This window comes from Oryx dammah, unplaced genomic scaffold (genome assembly GCF_014754425.2).
Source record: "Oryx dammah isolate SB20612 unplaced genomic scaffold, SCBI_Odam_1.1 HiC_scaffold_10, whole genome shotgun sequence".
NCBI lineage: Eukaryota > Metazoa > Chordata > Mammalia > Artiodactyla > Bovidae > Oryx > Oryx dammah.
Window position 1 is genome coordinate 53,273,324 of NW_024070194.1, and position 21,339 is coordinate 53,294,662.

Consider the following 21,339-nt stretch of genomic DNA (forward strand, 5'->3'; position numbering starts at 1 on the left):
TGCACTCAAAGGCACTGTCATTGTGCCTTCTTTTCCTGCTGCCCCAGGTGCTCCATGGCAGCAGGGTAGGGGTGGGGGTTCCCATATGCCATCCCGGGACCACTGAGGTTCTGCCTAGTGGGTCGCTGCTGCTGCTGCTAAGTCGCTCCAGTCGTGTCCGACCCTTAGGGAATGATAACAACGCCCTCAGTTGTGGATCCTTTCACATGCTACCCTAGTGTGTTAGCATCTCTTAATATGGACTAGTACTCTCGCTGTGCAAGTGAGGAAATTTTGGTATAAGGAGTTGAAGGTGACCCAGCTAGAAAGTGAGCAGCTGGAGTGTAAATCCAGGCAGCTTATGTCCAGCTGCATGTTTTTAAAATAATGGTGATCTACAGCCTATGAGAGAGAAGTCTTTGAACCTTGTCTGCACAAATTTTGTGTGTGCTTCTGTGATTTCTTTTCATGCAAGTGAATGTTTTTGACATTTGCTCACTTTAATGCATGTGCCTCTAGTTCATTCATTTTAATTGCAGAAGAATATAGCATTATAAAGCTATTATAAAGCTATAATTTAACTTATGTATCTAGTCTACTATTGGGGTTGTATTTTTGCTTTTTTACAAATGTTTTAAAATTTTTTTGTGGAAAAATCACATAATATAAAACATACTATTTTAACCGTATTTAACTGTACAGCTCAGGGACACTAAGTACATTCACATTGTTGTACAACTCTCACCATCATCCACCTCCTAAAATTTTTACTTTCCTAAGCTGAAACTCTGTCCCCATTAAACAGTAAATCCCCATTCCTCATCCCACACCTCATCCCTCCAAATCCTGGCCCCTGGCATCCATCAGTGCACCCTGCAACTCTATGAATTTGACTACTCCAGGTACCTTGTATAAGTGGAATCAAAAACTATTTGTCTGCACCTACTGTATGCTGGAATGCATTTTAAGGTTAACTTAAAATATTCCCTACAAACAGCTTGAACCTTTCTTTTTTTTCCCCATGCTGTATAGTAGGTTTTCATTAGTTATCTACTTTATATGTATCTTCAAGTACACTCATGGCAGAATGTCAGAAAGGTATATGTTTAGAGGTGGAATTTCAGCATTAGAGAGTATATACTGTTTAACTTTACTGAGAATACCAAATTGTTTTCCAAAGTAGTTCTACCAGATTACAGCCCTGAAAGAAGTGGATTGACATTTCCATTGCTCCTCATTAACTAGCTTGAGCCAATCTGATAGATAGGAAATAGTATTCAATTGAAGGTTTAATTGGCTATTCCTTGATTTCTAAATGAGATTAAGCAGCTTTTTTTATGTTTGCTTGCTTTTTAATGTTTTTTAACTTCTATTCTTCCTATCAGGCAATTTCTGTTCATTCTTTTACACCTATTTCTATTAAGAGACTTGACTTTTTATTAGTTCATAGGTGTTCTTTCATATTCTAGAGTTGAGACACTATTTCTTTATTAGTTACACATACTGCAAATGTCTTTTTACAGTCTATGGGGTTTGCGATATTTTTTAAGTCAAGTTTATTGAAATATATATTATATAAAGTAAAACTCACCCTTTTTTTAGGTATCTAGTTTGAAGAGTTATGGTACCACAAGAGCATTCACTATAAAACAGTTCCAAAACCCCAAATAGTATCTTCATGTACTTTTTTGGCAATCCTTCCCCCACTCCCAGGCTCTGACAACCTTGATCTATTTTCTGTGACTCTCTTCCTAGAAAGTCATATAAATATACTCATATAGAATGTAACCTTTTGAGACTGACTTCTTTCACTTAGCATAATGCATTTGAAAAAATATTCCATGTTCTTACATGTATCAATATTTTTGGTTTTTTTTTCCATTTTATTTATTTATTTATTTATTATTTTACTTTACAATTCTGTATTGGTTTTGCCATACATTGACATGAATCCACCACAGGTGTACATGTGTTCCCAAACATGAACCCCCCTCCCACCCCCCTCCCCACAACATCTCAAAGAAAAACAATGTTGTGCAGTTCTTTCTCTGAGAGGTATTCCACTATCTGGACTTCCCATACATTGCTCATCCATTCACCAGTTGGTGAACATTTGGGTTGTTTCCTGTTTCGGGCTATTAATACTAAGTCTGCCATAGGCATTCACATATGGGTCTTGGGACACTTGTTTTCACAAATGGTGGTACTGACTCGTATGGCAAGTGTGTGTTTAGCTTTATAGAAACTACTGAACTGTTTTTCAAAGTGGCTGTACCATTTCTATTTTGCATTCCCACCAGCAAAGCACAGAAGTTCTAGCTGGTCTGTATGGTTGCCAGAGTGTGCTTGAGATTGGTTTATTTGTTTTTAGCCATTTTGGTGTGTCAATGAGAAGTATCTCACTGAGGCTTTAATTAATATTTTCTTATGACTAATGATACTGAGCATCTTTTCACTGGTTATTTGCCATCCATATCCCCCTTTTTTTGTAAAGTGTCTTTTAAAATTTTCACCCATTTACCCATTTATTACTGAGCTTTCTCTCCTACTGTCAAGTCGTAAAAGTTCCTTACACATTATGGATACAAAATCACTTATCAGAGCAGTGTCCTACTGGCTTGTCACTTTCTAACAGTGATGTTCAAAGAGCAAACATTTTACATTTTGATGAAATCCAACTTTTAAACATTTTACAGTTTGTGGTCTTTGTGTCCTATGTAAATCTGTGCTTTATCCAAAGTCACAAGATTTTCTCCTGTGTTTTCTTCTATAAGTTTCATAGTTTTACATTTTGGTCTATGATTCCTTCTAAGCTAATTTTTATATCTGGAGTGAGGTTAGGGCTAAGGTTCACTTTTGCATGCAAATATCCACTTGTTGTGCCATTTGTTCAAGACTATCCTTTCCCCCACTGAATTACTCAGCACCTTTGTTGAACAAAAGCTTCCCTGGTAGCTCAGCTGGTAAAGAATCTGCCTGCATTGCAGGCAGACTCCGTTTTAATTCCTTGGTCAGGAAGATCCGCTGGAGAAGGGCTAGGCTACCCACTCCAGTATTCTTGGACTTCCCTGGTGACTCAGACGGTAAAGAATCTGCCTGCAATGTGGAAGATCTGGGTTTGATCCCTGAGTTGGGAAGATCCCCTGGAGAAGGGAACGGCTACCCACACCAATATTCTGGCCTGGAGAATCCCATGGACAGAGGAGCCTGGCAGGCCACAGTCCACAGGATCGCAGAGTCAGACATTACTGAGCGACTTTCCCTTTCTTTGTTAAACAATCTGTTGTCCACCTGAGAGTCTTTGTACCTCCTGTTCTGTCTCATGGAGCTATGTGTATACAGAGACAACACGTCTTGAAATGCAGTAGTGTATTCTGAGATCTTGGTGAACTCACTAAACAATTTAGAAGCGTTTTGTTTGACGATTTCCTAGGATTTTCTACAGAGTTATCATATGACCTGCGAATAAAGACAATTTTATTTCTTCCTTTCTAATCTGCATGTTCAAAAGTTTAACCAGATACAAAATTAGAGAGCAGAGATGACCCTCGCCTCTGACATGAACTACAGATTTGGGTGGTTCCCATCCACCCACAGGTTCAATAATTCACTTAGAAGGACGCACCAAACTCTGACAGCTATTATACTCATGAGAACAGTTTATCACAGGGAAAAGACGCAGATTACAATCAGCCAGGGGCCAAAGGTGCATAGCTGCAGTCTGGGGAAGTACCAAACACAGGGCTTCTATTATTCTCGTCTGCAGAGGCAGGATGGGTTACTTTCCTGGTATTGATGTGTAACAGTATGCTATAACCAGAGAAACTCACTCAGGCCTGTGTTCAGTTGTGGGTTTTTTGGAGAACGGTGCTCCATAAGACAGGCATGATTGACTGACTGACCAGTTACATTTTTTGGTAAATATTTATATTTATTTATTTGTAGTATAATTGCTTTGCACTGTTGTGTCAGTTTCTGCTGTGAAGCAAAGTGAATCAGCCATACGTATACATTTATTTCCTCCTTTTGGAATTTCCTTCCCATTTAGGTCATCACAGAGCACTGAGTAGATTGAGTTCCCTGTGCTACATAGTAGATTCTCCTTAGTTTTCTATTTATACATAGTAGTGTGGATTATACACGCTATATTAATTGGTTATGCATACTTAATTGATCTCAGTCTCCAGGATGACTGAGATGATGTGATCGAGCCTCCCATCATGAATTACTCTATTGGTCTTCCTGATGTGAGCAACTCCGAAAATTGTCTTTAGACTATCCAGTGTGACCTCCCCACCCCACCTTCCTTCTCTCAGGCATAAAATTTTGAGAGCTTATCTCTCAGAAGTTGAGGGCAAAGACCAGACCTCTTTGTGGCAAGGTTAAACCATTTGCTATGTTCTGTTCGGTGCAGTCTTTCAGTCTTGTCTGACTCTTTGCAACCCCACGGACAGCAGCATGCCAGGCTTCCCTTTCCTTCACCATCTCCCAGAGCTTGCTCAAAGTCATGTCCATTGAGTCGGTGATGCCATCCAACCATCTCATCCTCTGTCATCCACTTCTCTTCCTGCCTTCAATCTTTCCCAGCATCAGGGTCTTTTCCAATTAGTCAGCTCTTCACATCATGTGGCCAAAGTATTGGAGCTTCAGCTTCAGTATCAGTTGCTTCAGTGAATATTCAGAACTGATTTCCTTTAGGATTGACTGGTTTGATCTCCTTGCAGTCTAAGGGACTCTCAAGAGTCTTCTCCAACACCACAGTTCAAAAGCATCAATTCTTTGGCGTTCATGCTTCTTTATGGTCCAACTCTCACATCCATACATGACCACTGGAAAAACCATGCTTTGACTCTATGGACCTTTGTCAGCAAACTGATGTCTCTTATCTCTGCTTTTTAATACACTGTCTAGGTCTGTCATAGCTTTTCTTCCAAGGAGCAAGCATCTTTTAATTTCTTGGCTGCAGCCACCATCCACAGTGATTTTGGAGCCCGGGAAAATAAAGTCTATCACTGTTTCCATTGTTTTTCCATTGTTTCCCCATCTATTTGTCATGAAGTGATAGGACCAGGTGCCATGAACTTCATTTTTTGAATGTTGGGTTTTAAGCCAGCCTTTTCACTCTCCTCTTTCACCTTCAAGAGGTTCTTTAGTTTGCTATATAGTTATGCCTTTTCTTCTTCTTCTTCTCTTACTGCCAGTAGAGACTGCCCGTGCAAAACTAGTAGAAGGGGTAAAAGTAAAATGGAAAACTGTGCTTTGTCGAAAGACCCTGATTTGATCTTAAAGAGAAAATATTCAGCCTTTTACCATGAGGTCTGATGTTAGCTGCACAGTTTTTATAGATGCCTTTATTAGGTTGAGAATGTTCCCTTCTTCCTCATTGTCTTAACAGTTTCTGACATGAATGTGTATTCCGTTTTGTCAAATGTGTTTTCTGTGTCTATGAAGAGGAAGTCTGGGGAAGTACCAAATGCGGGGCTTCTATTATTCTTGTCTGCAGAAGCAGGATAAGTTAAATGATTTCTCCCTTTTTGCCCACTCAAGTGGTGACTTGGTTAATTTTTGTTTCTGAATTTTAAACCAAAACTGCACTCTGAGCAAGAAGCACACTTAAGCATGATGATTCTCTTTTTTATATATTGTGGGATTTAACTTGCTAAAATTTTGATAGTGACTTTTGCATACATGTTCATGGGAAATATTGATCTGTTGTTTTCTTTTCATCCAATTTTTGTTCTGATTTTGGTGTTAGGAGGATGCTAGCTCCTTAAAATGAGATGGAAGTATTCACTCATCTTTTCTTTTTTGTGAAACATTGTGTGTAGACTTGGCATTATTTCTAACTTAAATATATAGTAAGATTCACGAGTGAAATCATCTGAGACTGGAGTGTGGGGCTTGGTTGTTTTTTTTTTTTCAGGAGAGGATTTTGTTAGGAAGTTTTTTTTAACAATTCCATTTCATCCTTAGATATAAGGCTATTCATATCATCTATTTCTACTTTAGTGAATTTTGGTAGTATTTCAAGGAATTTGTCTTTCATTCATCTAAGTTGTTACACATTTTGACATAATTTTCTCTCATTGTCCTTTAAGTGTCTGTAGGACCTCTAATAGTGTCCCTTCATTATTTCTAATATTGGCAATTTGTAACCTCTATTCCCTATATTTTTCTCTTATCAGTCTCACTAGTGTTTGGTGATCTTTTCAAAGAACTAGGTTTTTTTGTTTGTTTGTTTCATTGATTTTTCTTTCTTTCCTTTTTATTCATTTATTTTGCTTTTGTTTTTGTTTTCTGTTCCATTGGTTTCTATTTTTGTGATTATTTTTTTCATTCTGTTCATTTTAAGTTGGATTTTCTCTTCTTTTTCTAGTTCCTCTACGTAAAATTAAACACTTTCTTCAAGTTTTTCTTACATAAGCATTTAGTGCTATAAATTTTCCTCTAAAACTATTTTAGCAGCATACCAAAATTTTGATATGTTGAATGTTCAGTATAACTCAGCTCAAAATGTTTATCAGTTTTCTTTGTAATTTCTTTTTTAACTCATGAGATGACTCATAGGAAGTGACTTGTTTGATTTAGAGATATTTGGAACTAATCTAGATGTTTCATTTTTGTGCATTTCTAATTTAATTCTACTGTCCCTCTCTTGATGAGATAAACACTATATAAAAAAATCAGAGACGAAAAACACAAGCATTATTTTTACCATCTTATTTTTATATCTTTTTACAGCTAGTGTATATGAAATTTTATCTCTTTAAGCTTAGCTTATCTTTGTTTTGCTAACCAAAAATAAATTTAAACTGTTTCTTAATTCCAAAATTCATTTTAGTCCAAGTAAGCTAAGTGCTTCATTTAACTGGATATCCCTGGTGGCTCAGATGATAAAGTGTCTGCCTGCAACGTGGAAGGCCTAGGTTCAATCCCTGGGTCAGAAAGACCCCCTGGAGAAGGAAATGGCAACCCACTCCAGTACACTTGCCTGGAAAATCCTATGAACAGAGGAGCCTGGTAGGCTACTGTCCAAGGAGTCACAAAGATTTGGACACGACTGAGTGACTTCACTTTTTTATTCTCAGATATCCATTTAAAGAGATTAATATTTTTAATTATATTTCTGCCATCATTTATGACACCAGGGTTTCTAATTAAAAAAGGAAGTAAACTTTCTATTTGCTTTAGCAATGATCAAAACAGGTAATTAAAATTTGGTTTCTCATGTGTATGCAGTTATTTCATTACTAGATTAATATCCAACAATTGTTTTCTAAGATAGTGTAAAGTTTTCTGAAACCATTTTTTCTTAGTAAAGCTCTTTCCTCCAAATAGTTGGCAATAATATTTGTTCCAGTGTTTAATTTTTCAAGGGGCAAACAGCTGATGTGTTGAAAATCTCATGTTCAGTCTTTAGGAAAATCTAATTTTCTTTTTGGCCAATGGTGTTTATTCCAATGTATTTTAATTATTGATTTTTTTTTAAATTTTACTGTCATTTTTATAATTTGAAGAATAAACTCAAATGGATTTATTTCTTCAAATGGAAAAAAAGAATGTATTGAGAATTGTCCCATTTGTTTCAAAGCCAGATAATGTCAACACTGTCTTTAAGCAGATTTACATGTCATTTGTTGGTATAAGGATTAATTCAGCATACAACTACAGAGAAGTAAATTGGCTATAAGACCAACATGCACAGTATTAAGCTCACGAAGAGTAATTCAATCATGTCCTTGATAAACAACAAAGTCCTAGTGTATAGCACAGGAGATTATGTTCAATATCCTGCAATAAGCTATGATGGAAAAATATGAAAAACACATATATTGCAATATATATGTTGCTATTGTTCAGATGCTAAGTCATGTCTGACTCTTTGTGACCCTATGAACTGTAGCTCGCCAGGCTCCTCTGTCCTCCAATATCTCCTGAAGTTTGCTCAGATTCATGTCCATTGAGTCGGTGATGCTATCTAACCATCTCATCCTCTGCCACTCCCTTCTTCTTTTGCCTTCAAACTTTCCTAGCATCAGGGTTTTTTCCAGTGAGTCAGCTCTTCACATCACGTGGCCAAAGTACTGGAGCTTCAGCTTTAGCATCAGTCTTCCCAGTGAATATTCAGGGTTGATTTCCTTTAGGATTGACTGGTTTGATCTTGTAGTCCAAGGAATTCTCAAGAGTCTTCTGCAGCACCACAATTAAAAAGCACACATCTTTTAATTTCATGGCTGCAGTCACCATTCACAGTGATTTTGGAGCACAAGAAAATACAATCTGTCACTTCTTCCAATTTTTCCCCTTCTCTTTGCCACAGTAGTAGATATAGTGGTCATCTGAATTAAATTCACCCATTCCTGTCCATTTTAGTTCACCGATTCATAAGATGTCAATGTTCAATCTTCTGCTTGACTATGTCCAATTTACTTTGATTCATGGACCTAATATTCCTGGTTCCTATGCAATATTGTTCTTTACAGCATTGCACTTTACTTCCACCACCAGACACATCTACAACTGAGAGGCATTTCTGCTTTAGCCCCAAGCTCTTGGTTCTTTCTGAAGCTATTAGTAATTGCCCTCCACTCTTCCCTAGTAGCATACTGGACACCTTCTGATATAGGGGACTCATCTTTCAATGTCATATCTTTTTGTCATTTCATCCTGTCCATGGGGTTTTCCAACAAGAATATTGGAGTGATTTGCCATTCCCTCCTCCAGTGAACCACGTTTTGTCAGAGCTCTTCACTATGAGCCATCCATCTTGGGTGGCCCTGCACAGCATGCCTTATAGCTTCTTTGAATTACACAACCCATTTGCCATGACAAGGCTGTGATATCCATGAAGGGGGCAATATATATACATACACACATATATGTATAACTGAGTCACTATCCTGTATACCAGAAACTGACACAATATTGTGAATCAACTATATTTAAATTTTTAAAAATTCTTGAAAGAAAAATTGTATCATTGACATATTAATCAGGATTGAGTGGGTTTATGTTAAGAGAGACTGCAATCATGGATAACCATGGTCTACATAGGGCTGTTCCATACAATAAAGGATAATCTTTGTTATTTGGGACTAATGGGGGTTGGAAATGGGATTATGAAAATAGGGCTTACTACCAAATCATCAGATCTGAACTCCCTGATAACATACAGACTTTAACTTATCAAAGGTAGAATTCCTTACCTCCTCTTACATCCCCTCATCATGTCCAGTGTTACCGCTGATTACCACAGTCTTATTACCAAGGGGTCTCTGTGAAATAACATTCTCAGAATGTGAGGACCATTCAGGAAGGGTTGTTCGATCACTGTACTGGCTGTACATCCTAGGCTAGGTAATTGCTCATATTCTCTTTTTTTCTTCCTCACTTGCTGCCTTCTTACCAACTTTGAAAACAATAAACAATGTTTCACATATTTAGTTGGGAATCTTTAGGGAGCTATTCTTTGTCCTTGGTTTCCCTAGATTTGAAAGGGTTTTAGAATGTAGATAACTTGATTTTTGTGAGACATAGTTTTTTAATTTTTCCCGTGCCCTGTGATAGATTGTATATTTCTTTATAGATGTCTATTTGATTTTGCTACACAAATGGACCACGAAGTTTCTTTAAGTTGTATTTACTAAAACCACTGCCACTTAATGGCCCCTGTAGTGTACAGTGTATTGGAAATACAGTGAATAGTGCTTAGTGAATCTGAGCTCTCGTCTTCACCTGCAACAAACTCCCTACTTTTCTGGATATCAGTTTTTCTTTCACTGAGGGGATTTGAGCACAGTGTCTTCACAGTACCTGCCAAGGTCTATATTTATGACTCTCTGGTCCAGGGAAATTTATGACCAGTCCTATAGGATTGATGAACACAGGAACAAAACTTTTCAAAGAAAATGGGCTCAGCTTCTATTCCATTTTTTTTTCTTGATGCCAAAATAAAAAGTTTCCCTAGAGCCTCACAATGGATGTAGATCTTTTAGAATCAACTGTTGCTAAACTGAGAGCTGAGTGAAAATGTGGGTGGTGAGGTTGTCAAGATCCCTTGAGAATGGGAGCCCAGGCTCTCTGGGCAGTCCTTTGATGAAAGCATCCTGCCATCTTTTCTCCTCTTCTCCTCACTGAGTCTCCTATGCAGTTGACACTTGGTTTAATCAAATCCAGTCAGAAAGGGGAGTGTGGCATAATACAATCTGATCTATAAGTATAAAATATTAAGGCATCAGCCCAGGAGGCTGTGCTCTGCACTTTTTATTTAATAGTGGTATGTGAAGGGTGAATGCAAAGGGCTTTACAGTTTAGAAAAGTTTTTGTGGGTAGTCAGCTTAAAAAATATACTTGTCCCACCAACCCCTAGAAGACAACGCAGCATAATTGATTTTGACCAACAAGCAGTTGACATATTTTCCAATCATTTGTGGTATAGAGCCCAGAGTTTTATCATAATTTTCCAGATAAAGAAATGGAGACAAATAGATATTAAACTATTTGCCCTGCAGTCAGAATTTAACCCAATATATTTTGCTTTCTGCTTTAGAAAGATATTACCCAAAGAAGAGAAAAGATAATGTTTGAAGTTACTAAAGGCTGTGCTAATTACTGGGTATTCTTAGAAGGGCATTTAAGACTTCAATTGCCAAAAGAGATATTTTCTAATGAAGTTAGCTGAAGGTCTAAGAATTCTTTGAAAGATACCTTTTACCTAAAAACTGCTAGAAAGCATTGTTTGGGGGGAATTATCATTTTTAAGATTATAAAACAATAACAATTTGGTTTGCAATCAGCTTTTGCTATGGAATAACGCCATGTGCTATGTTTCGTTCCTACAGTGCTCACTTTCTAGGTGTAAACTGCAGGGAAAACTACCTGTATACCTAATTAATAGGGCTTCCTAGTGGCACTTGTAGTAAAGAACCCACCTGCAGATGTAGCAGACATAAGAGACATGGGTTCAATCTCTGGGTCAGGAAAATCCCCTGGAGGAGGGCATGGCAACCCTCTCTAGTATTCTTGCCTGGAGAATCTCATGGACAGAATAGCCTGGCTAATATCCTATTTACATGATTCCACCACTTAACTCTCCTTCTCTCTCTGTCTCATGCTTCAGTAATATATAAAATAACTCTAGAACGCATGTACACCTGTGGTGGATTCATGTCAATCTATGCCAAAACCAATACAGAATTGGAAAGTAAAAATTAAAAATAAATTAAAAAAAAAAAATTAAAAAGAAACTAAAAAAAAATAATAATAAAATAAAATAAAATAACTCTAGAACTTGATCAGGCTTTATGTTGGCTCTGGGCCTGGTCTTATAAGAGGTATGGCTGCATTCATGGAAAGCTAAAGAAATCTAAGGAGGAGAAATATACAAGTGGCCACTTTTCTACTCTGAAGTAGAAACAGTATTTTGTTACAACTGGACATTTCACATAGCCCACAGAATTCTAGATTTTTTTTATCCACAAAAATGTCCCATTTCTTGATGTGACTTAAAGCATGGATTATAGATCAGGTATACACACACTTATACTTACACAGGATCTATGGATAGATGTGTATTTATGTATATGTGATATTATCCATCTCAGTTCAGGAATGTGCTCTGCTCTGCCCCTTAGTGCTTAAGAGAGGAGATGCTATAAGATAAGTCAATCTGAGTTCCAGACCAGTTAATTAAGAGATGTTTCAGACCCTTGAAGGCTTCCCTGGTGGCTCAGACAGTTAAGAATCTGCCAGCAATGCAGGAGACTGGGGTTTGATCCCTGGGTTGGGAAGATCCCCTGGAGAAGGGAATGGCAACCCACTCCAGATATTCTTGCCTGGAGAAGTCCATGGACAGAGGGGCTTGGTGGGCTACAGTCCATGGGGTCACACAGAGTCGGACACGACTGAGTGACTAACACTCTCACTCAGACCCTTACCTACTCAAAAACTTCCAATACTTTTCCTTGTGGATGATGTCTGTTCAAATAAATTGGCAGTCACTCTTTGCCACTGCTGTTAGTGTACTCCACACGAGTAAGACGTTTAAATGTGCCAGCGCCAGCGACTGACATCACGTTCCGTGTTTCAGAGTGTCCCACCCTCCGCAGATCGTCCTGCCCATTCAGAACTGGGAACCAGCAGAGGAGCCTCGCAAGGAGGAGAGAGTTGGACCACTGGTGGAACATATTTATGAGGTAGTCGTTGTCTCTGTTGAAGCAGTGTTCAGGGTTTGTTCTTATGCTGTTTGCTAATAAACTTTTCACAGTGTTTTAAAAGATACCAATCCAAGATCCAGCCTAGATTTGTGCTGTTTTGCTCTCATGTTGCAGTGGGTGGTGGGAGGGTGTTCTACTGGATAACCAACCACTGGCTTTTTACTGGCAAGAGCCATTATACAGTGAGAAGCATTTTATCTTGTTCCTGTTCCTGTTCTTTTTGTTGTTCAGTTGCTCAGTCGTGTTCAACTCTTTGTGACCCCACGGACTGCAGCGCACCAGGCTTCCCTGTCCTTTACTATCTCCCGGAGTTTGCTCAAACTCATGTCCATTGAGTCAATGATGCCATCCAATCATCTCATCCTCTGTCGCCCCCTTCTCCTCCTGCCCTGAGTCTTTCTAGTATTCCAGTCTTTTCCAATGAGTCAGCTCTTAGCATCAGGTGGCCCAAGTCCTTTATTTCCTCTTTTTTACTGTTTGGACAGCCTAAGTCTAGAAATGACAAACTCCCTAGACTTTAGTTCATTTCTTCCTACATCTTTAACTATTTTTAAAACCCATCCACCTTTTAAATTAAAAGTCACCAACCAGAAGGTACTAGACAAACCATATGGATTATCTGCTATTTTATATTCCCCAAATGGGTGTATAGCATGGGTGGATGTTTGACAGATAAGAATAATTTTACTGTTCATTCGACTAACCTCAATCAGATATGTATGTTATTCTGAGATTTGAAACAGTCCATTTATTTTTCAGAAGCAAATCAGCAGCTTGTGATAAAGACCTGTTGATCTGTTTCCACTTCAAGCGTTAAATTGTTCATAGAGAGGAGCTTTGTTGACACATTATCCGAAACATTAAAAAAATTTTTTTTACAGTTAAAAACCAAGATATAGTAAATGGTTAGTTTAGTAGTTCTTTTTTTTCTTAAAAAAGTGTTGGGTTGGCCAAAACGTTCATGTGAAAAACCCAAATGAACATTTTGGCCAACCCAGTACATGCTGTCAGTGGAGAAGTTATTCCTGTTCATCTTCACGGGGCCAGCAAAACAATGTTCTGAGCCATTTTCTATTTGAGGTTCCTTCTTGGTTAATGCCCCCAATCTCTTTCCTGTGTCATGCATGCTGCTGACCTAATAATTCTGGCTATATCTTTCATCTTAAGCTACAAAGGACTTGAGTAGCATTCTCTAAGAATAATAGTTAAAGCCAATTCAGAGCTGATGAGATGTTTACATATATGAGAAAGAAGCATCAACTCCTGTGTAGTGTCAACATGAAAGCCTCCCATCTGCCCAGCCTGTGGTCCAGAATCAGACACCCTGTCTAAAGCTGGATCAAGGCTTTGGCTTAAGCTTTCCTGATAACAAAAGGATAATGCAGCCCCAAGGCCATTCTGATCAAGAACCTCACTGGGAAAAAAATTCTGTCAAGTAATTTATTAAACCTTGTGTGCACTAGTCCCTCCTTAGAATGGTAAAACTTTAAAGTTTGAAAACATTCAAACTCAATCATTCTCAGGGCAACCCTACTTCTAATCTGAGCAACAGTGGATCATAAAATTTAAGGGTAATACCCAGTAGTGCCAAAAGCAATCACTGAACATTGCTTACAGGCTAGTTTCATGTCTCAAAATATACTTTTATCAATGGATGGCATGTTGCTTTGATAATGTGAATGAAATGAGCCACCTAATAAGCAAAACCAATTATAAATTATTTTATGGATCATTATAATTGTCAGAACTGTGAAAAAAGAAAAGGGCAAAAGGTCCCAGCTAACTTTGAAGTGAATTTTCAAAACCACAGTAAATTTAAATCCACTTAGTGGTGTTCCCAGGCTGTTTTGTGTCCTGCAAGTACAGGATTCTTGTGTTCAAAGACTTCATCTCTTTATGCAACGTGGCCTTTCTTTCCTTGAGATTCACTGATTAAAACAGAAGGAGCTCAGCTTTGAAATGCGCACTTGAAGTGAACTGTGGTGAGCCTGGGCCATCTCTGGTATTTGATGGATAGCCATTTTTCCAGGGGGTAAGGGAAAGTGCACCGCATATGGTTACAATCGACAAGTCAGGAAAGAGGCCAATTTCAATGTAAGGAAAGAATAACCAAGTTTAGAAAGCAGATAAAGTGAAGTTTCTCTCGCTGTGATTAGATTAACATAAACGTAAGGGAAATGGCACAGTTATCAGACATGGTGAAGGTGGCCTTTGCAAAGGAATTCTTCACTGAGAGCTCCACAGACTGAACTGTCTTCTCTAAGCATCAGCCCATCTTGCTTTCAGGATTCCTCTTGCTTAAGAGACTCTTCCTATTGTCACAGTCCTAGTGCAGATGACTTAAAGCCAAATCCATGCTTTTTTAGAATGGGTTCTGAGTTTATGGAGTTTGATTTCAACTTGCTGCCTTGTGCTGACCGTTCCATGACATGTTCCCTGCCTGTAGCTGCACAACATTGGACCAAGCACCATCAGTGACACCCTACTGAAGGTGGGCTGGCCCTTCTCTGCCCGGGACGAATTTCTCCTCTACATTTTTCATATTCAAACTCTGGGACCTCTGCGATGTCAAACAAATCCTGATATCAACCCACAAGATATAAAGGTAAGGAGTCTGCTCTAATCAGCAACTTTGTTTATTTTTCATAGTAAGGAGAAAATAACAGTGGCTAATTTTTAAAAAAAAAGTGAAATAATTCTGTGACTTCAGTGAAAATTGATCAGATCTTTGTTTTTAGTTTTATAGTTAAAATGCCAGACCTGGGACTTCCCTGGTGGTCCAGTGGTTAAGACTCCATGCTTCTAATACAGGGGATGTAGGTTCAATTGCTAGTTGGGGAACTAAGATCCCACAGCTATGTGGCCAAGAAAATATTAAAAATAAAATAAGAAAAGCCAGACCTAACTTAAAATATCACTCCTAGAAAACATCAGTTTCTCCTGGTTTTATAGCTCATGGCAACCTGTCATTCATTTAGCCTCTTTCAGTGCATTAACTTTTACATATGGTTTGACTAGCAGTACAACCCAACCCAAATCAGAAATCGACTCCTTGTCATGTTTTGGAGAATGTGTCTAAAATACTGTTTTAAAGTCTTTTTTGGTATATTGCCAAAAGGCATAAGAATCTTGGCCAAAACGGGGTTTTCCAGATGTTTCCAATAGCAAGTGGTAAAATGCGATTATTTGCCAAAGGCCATCTCAATGCCCTTGAGAACCCCCAGCCTGGAGTTTTCAGGACCCCAGCTTTCAGAGGTGCCTAAGGCAGGGCTTCCCAAACTGTGAGCATATTGGAATCACCTGGAGGTCTCTATAAATAAAACACGGGGTCTGTCTGGGGTGGGGTCTGAGATTCTGCCTCCCTGCAGACCTCCACTCAATCACCTTGTGAGTCACTCTTTAATCAGAAACTCAAGCTTCCACAGAGCTGATTCTGTCCATATTAAGACCCAAATCTGGCTTTGGGGTCCTTCTGGAAAGGAAAGAAATTAATGAGTGTAAGCCCTTGAAAATGTCACATTTGAATGAAAAAAAAAAATCTTGTTAATGTGATGTTGTCCTCAAAAGAAGACTTCATTGAAGAGTCAACACTCTCAGTACTGGCAGGCACAGAGTATCTCCATAATCAAGCAGGCAGAGGCAGACTTGGGGAAATACTAATTCAGCCATCCTGGGTGCAGGTCCGCCTCTGCTCTCAGCCAGTGGCACTGGGGTACTGACGCTATGAAAGGATTTTTTCTTCAGGCCAACATGCCTTCTATTCAGAAAGAGGAAGACTAAAAGGAGGTCTAGTATTCATGAATTTATGGGGCATCAAGACTTCTTCCTTCTTTTTGGGGAAATAATAAGGCCACTTGTCTTCCACAAAATGATTTAAAATACATCCTCCTTGGCATCCTTTACCCCTGCCCCACTTCCTCTCTCTTCACTCTTCACTGAGATAATTTAACATCTTCAAGGACAGTAGCTTATTATAAAATAGTATCTTCAAATGTTAATGGATAACACCCAAGTAATTAAGACGCTCACATCTCCTGTTATGGAGAAGGCAATGGCAACCCACTCCAGTGTTCTTGCCTGGAGAATCCCAGGGACGGGGGAGCCTGGTGGGAGGCCATCTATGGGGTCACACAGAGTTGGACACGACTGAAGCGACTTAGCAGCAGCAGCAGCAGCTCCTGTTCTCAGCTACCTTAGACCTCCTTTTAGTCCTTAGCTTCTTGGAGCAAGTGGTTATACAGATGGTTTGTAACTCCTTTGAGTGTTCTGCTTTGTTTGTGTCTGACACTATTTATATATGTTTGTATATATTATGTAACTTGTTTAATACCCCCACAAGAAACTGACCCAGGCATGCCCATGAGCGTCCAGGAGTCTCTGGCAGAGGCGTGGGTCGGCAGGGGCGTGCTTCAGGGTCTAAGGCACTGACTGCAGCAGTGCCTGGGTGGGAGGGTGGGTGTGTGAAGTCGTTCAGTCATGTCTGACTCTTTGCGACCCTGTGGACTGTAGCCCAACAGGCTACTCGGCCCATGGGATTCTCCAGGCAAGAATACTGGAGTGGGTTGCCATTTCCAGGAGGTTGCTATTATCTTCATTATCTCCACCATGGTTTGGCCTCAGGTCAAGCAACAGGGAAGAAACAAAGCCTTGCTGATCAACAGAAAATTGGATTAAAGATTTACTGAGCATGGCCCTGCCTATCAGAACAAGACCCAGTTTCCCCCTCAGTCACTCTCCCCATCAGTAAGCTTCCATAAGCCTCTGATCCTTATCCATCAGAGGGCAGACAGAATGAAAACCGCAATCACAGAAAACTTACCAAACTGATCACATGGACCACAGCATTGCCCAGCTCAGTGAAACTATGAGCCATGCCATGTGGGGCCACCCAAGATGGATGGGTCATGGTGGAGAGTTCTGACAAAATGTGGTCCACTGAAGAAAGAAATGGCAAACAACTTCAGTATTCTTGTCTTGAGAACCCCATGGACAGTATGAAAAGGCAAAAAGATATGACACTGAAAGATGAACTCCCCAGGTTGGTAAAGTAAAGTAAAGTAAAGTCGCTCAGTCGTGTCCGACTCTTTGCGACCCCATGGACACCAGGCTCCTCCGTCCATGGGATTTTCTAGGCAGGAGTACTGGAGTGGGTTGCCTTTTCCTTCTCCAAATATATACATCATAGAAGAACCAGCTTTCATAAAATCTGTCACAACATCCAACAAATCTGTTGCCCAATATGCTACTGGAGATCAGTGGAGAAATAACTCCAGAAAGAATGGAGAGATGGAACCAAAGCAAAAACAATACCCAGCTGTGGATTAGATGGGTGATGGAAGTAAAGTCTGGTGCTGTAAAGAGCAATAGGAACCTGGAATGTTAGGTCCAGGCAAATTGGAAGTGGTCACATAGGAGATGGCAAGAGTGAACATTTTAGGAATCAGTGAACTAAAATGGACCGGAATGGATGAATTTAACTCAGATGACCATTATATCTACTACTGTGGGCAAGAATCCCTTAGAAGAAATGGAATAGCCATCATAGTCAACAAAAGAGTCCAAAATGCAGTACTTGGATGCAGTCTCAAAAATAACAGAATAATCTCAGTTCGTTTCCAAGAAAAACCATTCAAATTCAGAGTAATCCAAGTCTATGCCCTGACCAGTAATGCTGACAAAGTTGAAGTTGAATGGTTCTGTGAAGACCTACAAGACCTTCCAGAACTAACACCCAAAAAAGATGTCCTCTTCATTATACCCTTATACCCTGGAATGCAAAAGTAGAAAGTCAAGAGCTACCTGGAATAACAGGCAAATTTGACCTTGGAGTACAAAACAAAGCAGGTAAAAGGCTAACAGAGTTTTGCCAAGAGAACTCACTGGTCATAGCAAACATCCTCTTCCAACAACACAAGAGAAGACTCTACACATGGACATCACCAGATGGTCAATACTGAAATCAGACTGATTATATTCTTTGCAGCCAAAGATGGAGAAGCTCTAAACAGTCAGCAAAAACAAGACTGGGAGCTGACTGTGGCTCAGATCATGAACTCCTATTGCCAAATTCAGACTTAAATTGAAAAAAGTAGGGAAAACCACCAGACCATTCAGGTATGACCTAAATCAAATCCCTTACAATTATGCGGTGGAAGTGAGAAATAGATTCCAGAGATTAGATCTGACAGAGTCCCTGGAGAACTTTGGATGGAGGTTTGTGGCACTACAGGAGGCAGTGGTCAAGACCATCCCCAAGGAGAAGAAATGCAAAAAGGCAAAATGGTTGTCTGAGGAGGCCTTACAAACAGCTGAGAAAAAAAGGGAAGCTAACGGCAAGGAGAAAAGGAAAGATATACCCATCTGAATGCAGAGTTCCAAAGAATAACAAGGAGAGATAAGAAAGCCTTCCTCAGTGATGATGCAAAGAAAAGGAAAACAATAGAATGGGGAAGACTAGAGATCTCTTCAAGAAAATTAGAGATACCTAGGAAACAGTGAAGAGGAACTAAAAAGCCTCTTGATGAAAGTGAAAGAGGAGAGTGAAAAAGTTGGCTTAAAGCTCAACATTCAAAAAACTAAAATCATGGTCTCTGGTCTCATCACTTCATGGGAAATAGATGGGGAAACACTGTCAGACTTTATTTTTCTGGGCTCCCAAATCACTGCAAATGGCGATTGCAGCCATGAAATTAAAAGATGCTTACTCCTTGGAAGAAAATTTATGACCAACCTAGATAGCATATTCAAAAGCAGAGACAGTACTTTGCCAATGAAGGTCTGTCTAGTCAAGGTTATGGTTTTTCCAGTGGTCATGTATGGATGTGAAAGTTGGACTGTGAAGAAAGCTGAGCACTGAAGAATTGATGCTTTTGAACTGTGGTGTTGGAGAAGACACTTGAGAGTCCCTTGGACTGCAAGGAGATCCAACCAGTCCATTCTGAAGGAGATCAGTCCTGGGTGTTCATTGGAAGGACTGATGCTGAAGCTGAAACTCCAATACTTTGGCCACCTCATGCGAAGAGTTGACTCATTGGAAAAGACTCTGATGCTGGGAGGGATTGGGGGCAGGAGGAGAAGGGGACGACAGAGGATGAGATGGCTGGATGGCATCACCAACTCAATGGATGTGAGTCTGAGTGAACTCCGGGAGTTGGTGATGGACAGGGAGGCCTGGCGTGCTGCAATTCATGGGGTAACAAAAAGTCGGACACGACTGAGCGACTGAACTGAACTGAATTGAACTGAACAAAAGCAGAAGATATTAAGAAGAGGTGGCAAGAATACAGAGAAAAACTATACAAAAAAAATCATCATGACCCAGATAACCACGATGGTGTGATCATTCACCTAGAGCCAGACATCCTGGAATGCAAAGTCAAGTGGGCCTTGGGAAACATCACTACAAACAAAGTTAGTGGAGGTGATAAAATTCTAGTTGAGCTATTTCAAATCCTAAAAGATGATGCTGTGAAAGTGCTGCATTCAATATGCCAACAAATCTGGAAAACTCAGGAGTGGCCACAGGACTGGAAACGGTCAGTTTTCATTTCAATCCCAAAGAAAGCAATGCCAAAGAATGTTCAAACTACCACACAATTGCACTCATCTCACTTGCTAGCAAAGTAATGCTCAAAATTCTGCAAGCCAGGCTTCAACAGTATGTGAACTGTGAACTTCCAGATGTTCAAGCTGGATTTAGAAAAGGCAGAGGAACCAGAGATCAAATTGTCAACATCCATTGGATCATGGAAAAAGCAAGAAAGTTCCAGAAAAACATCTACTTCTGCTTTATTGACTATGCCAAAGCCTTTGACTGTGTGGATCACAATCAACTGTGGAAAATTCTGAAAGAGATGAGAATACCAGACCACTTGACCTGCCTCCTAAGAAATCTGTATGCAGGTCAAGAAGCAATAGTTAGAACCGGACATGGAAAACAGACTGGTTCCAAATCAGGAAAGGAGTATATCAAGGCTATATATTGTCACCCTGCTTATTTAACTTACATGCAGAGTATATCATGAGAAATGCCAGGCTGGATGAAGCACAAACTGGAATCAAGATTGCCGGGAGAAATATCAATAACCTCAGATACGCAGATGACACCACCCTTATGGCAGAAAGCCAAGAAGAACTAAAGAGCCACTTGATGAAAGTGAAAGGGGAGTAAAAAAGTTGGCTTAACACTCAACATTCAGAAAACTAAGATCATGGCATCTGGTCCCATCACTTCATGGCAAATAGATGGGGAAAATGGAAACAGTGACAGACTTTATTTTGGGGGGCTCTAAAATCACTGCAGATGGTGACTACAGCCATGAAATTAAAAGATGCTTGCTCCTTGGAAGAAAAGCTATGGTCAAATAGACAGCATATTAAAAAGCAGAGACATTGCTTTACCAACAAAGGTCCATCTAATCAAAGCTATGGTTTTTCCAGTAGTCATCTATGGATGTGAGAGTTGAGCTATAAAGAAAGCTGAGTGCAGAAACTGTGGTGTTGGAGAAGACTCTTGAGAGTCCCTTGGACTGCAAGGAGATCCAACCAGTCCATTCTGAAGGAGATCAGTCCTGGGTGTTCATTGGAAGGACTGATGCTGAGGCTGAAACTCCAATCCTTTGGCCACCTGATGTGAAGAACTGACTCATAGGAAAAGACCCTGATGCTGGGAGGGATTGGGGGCAGGAGGAGAAGGGGATGATAAAAGATGAGATGGTTGGATGGCATCACCAACGCAATGGATATGAGTTTGAGCAGGCTCTGGGAGTTGGTGATGGACAGGGAAGCCTGGAGTGCTGCAGTCCATGGGGTCACAAAGAGTCAGACATGACTGAACAACTGAACTGAGTTGTGTTGGTTGTGAATTATTTTTTCTTTGTTGCAATTTAATGATCATTTACACTGGCTGGAACTGTACCAATAGTAACTAGCCTTAAACTTTGACAGGTTGGTGCAAGCTTGGTGGGAGTATATCCCCATTACTTACATTCCCTGCTACCCAGTTATTCCTTAAAGTATAGATTTCAATTAAAAATCTTTCCAAGGCTAGTGCAAAATACAGATTAGTTATGCTCATTTTATAAAACTTTTTCTATAGAAACATAATACAAGATTTGTTTAGAGGTACTTTTCTGGTGGTCCAGTG

At 39.6% G+C, this 21,339-nt stretch overlaps 1 protein-coding gene across 1 annotated transcript in view; it reads left to right on the forward strand.

Moving 5' to 3' along the window:
* ITGA8 (integrin subunit alpha 8) overlaps window positions 1–21,339 on the forward strand; it is a 193,442-nt gene that overhangs the window by 131,244 nt on the left and 40,859 nt on the right. Inside the window, exons 24-25 of the mRNA XM_040248977.1 lie at window positions 12,068–12,173; window positions 14,641–14,799. Coding sequence (XP_040104911.1) covers window positions 12,068–12,173; window positions 14,641–14,799 — 265 coding nt within the window. The remainder of the gene's footprint in view (window positions 1–12,067; window positions 12,174–14,640; window positions 14,800–21,339) is intronic.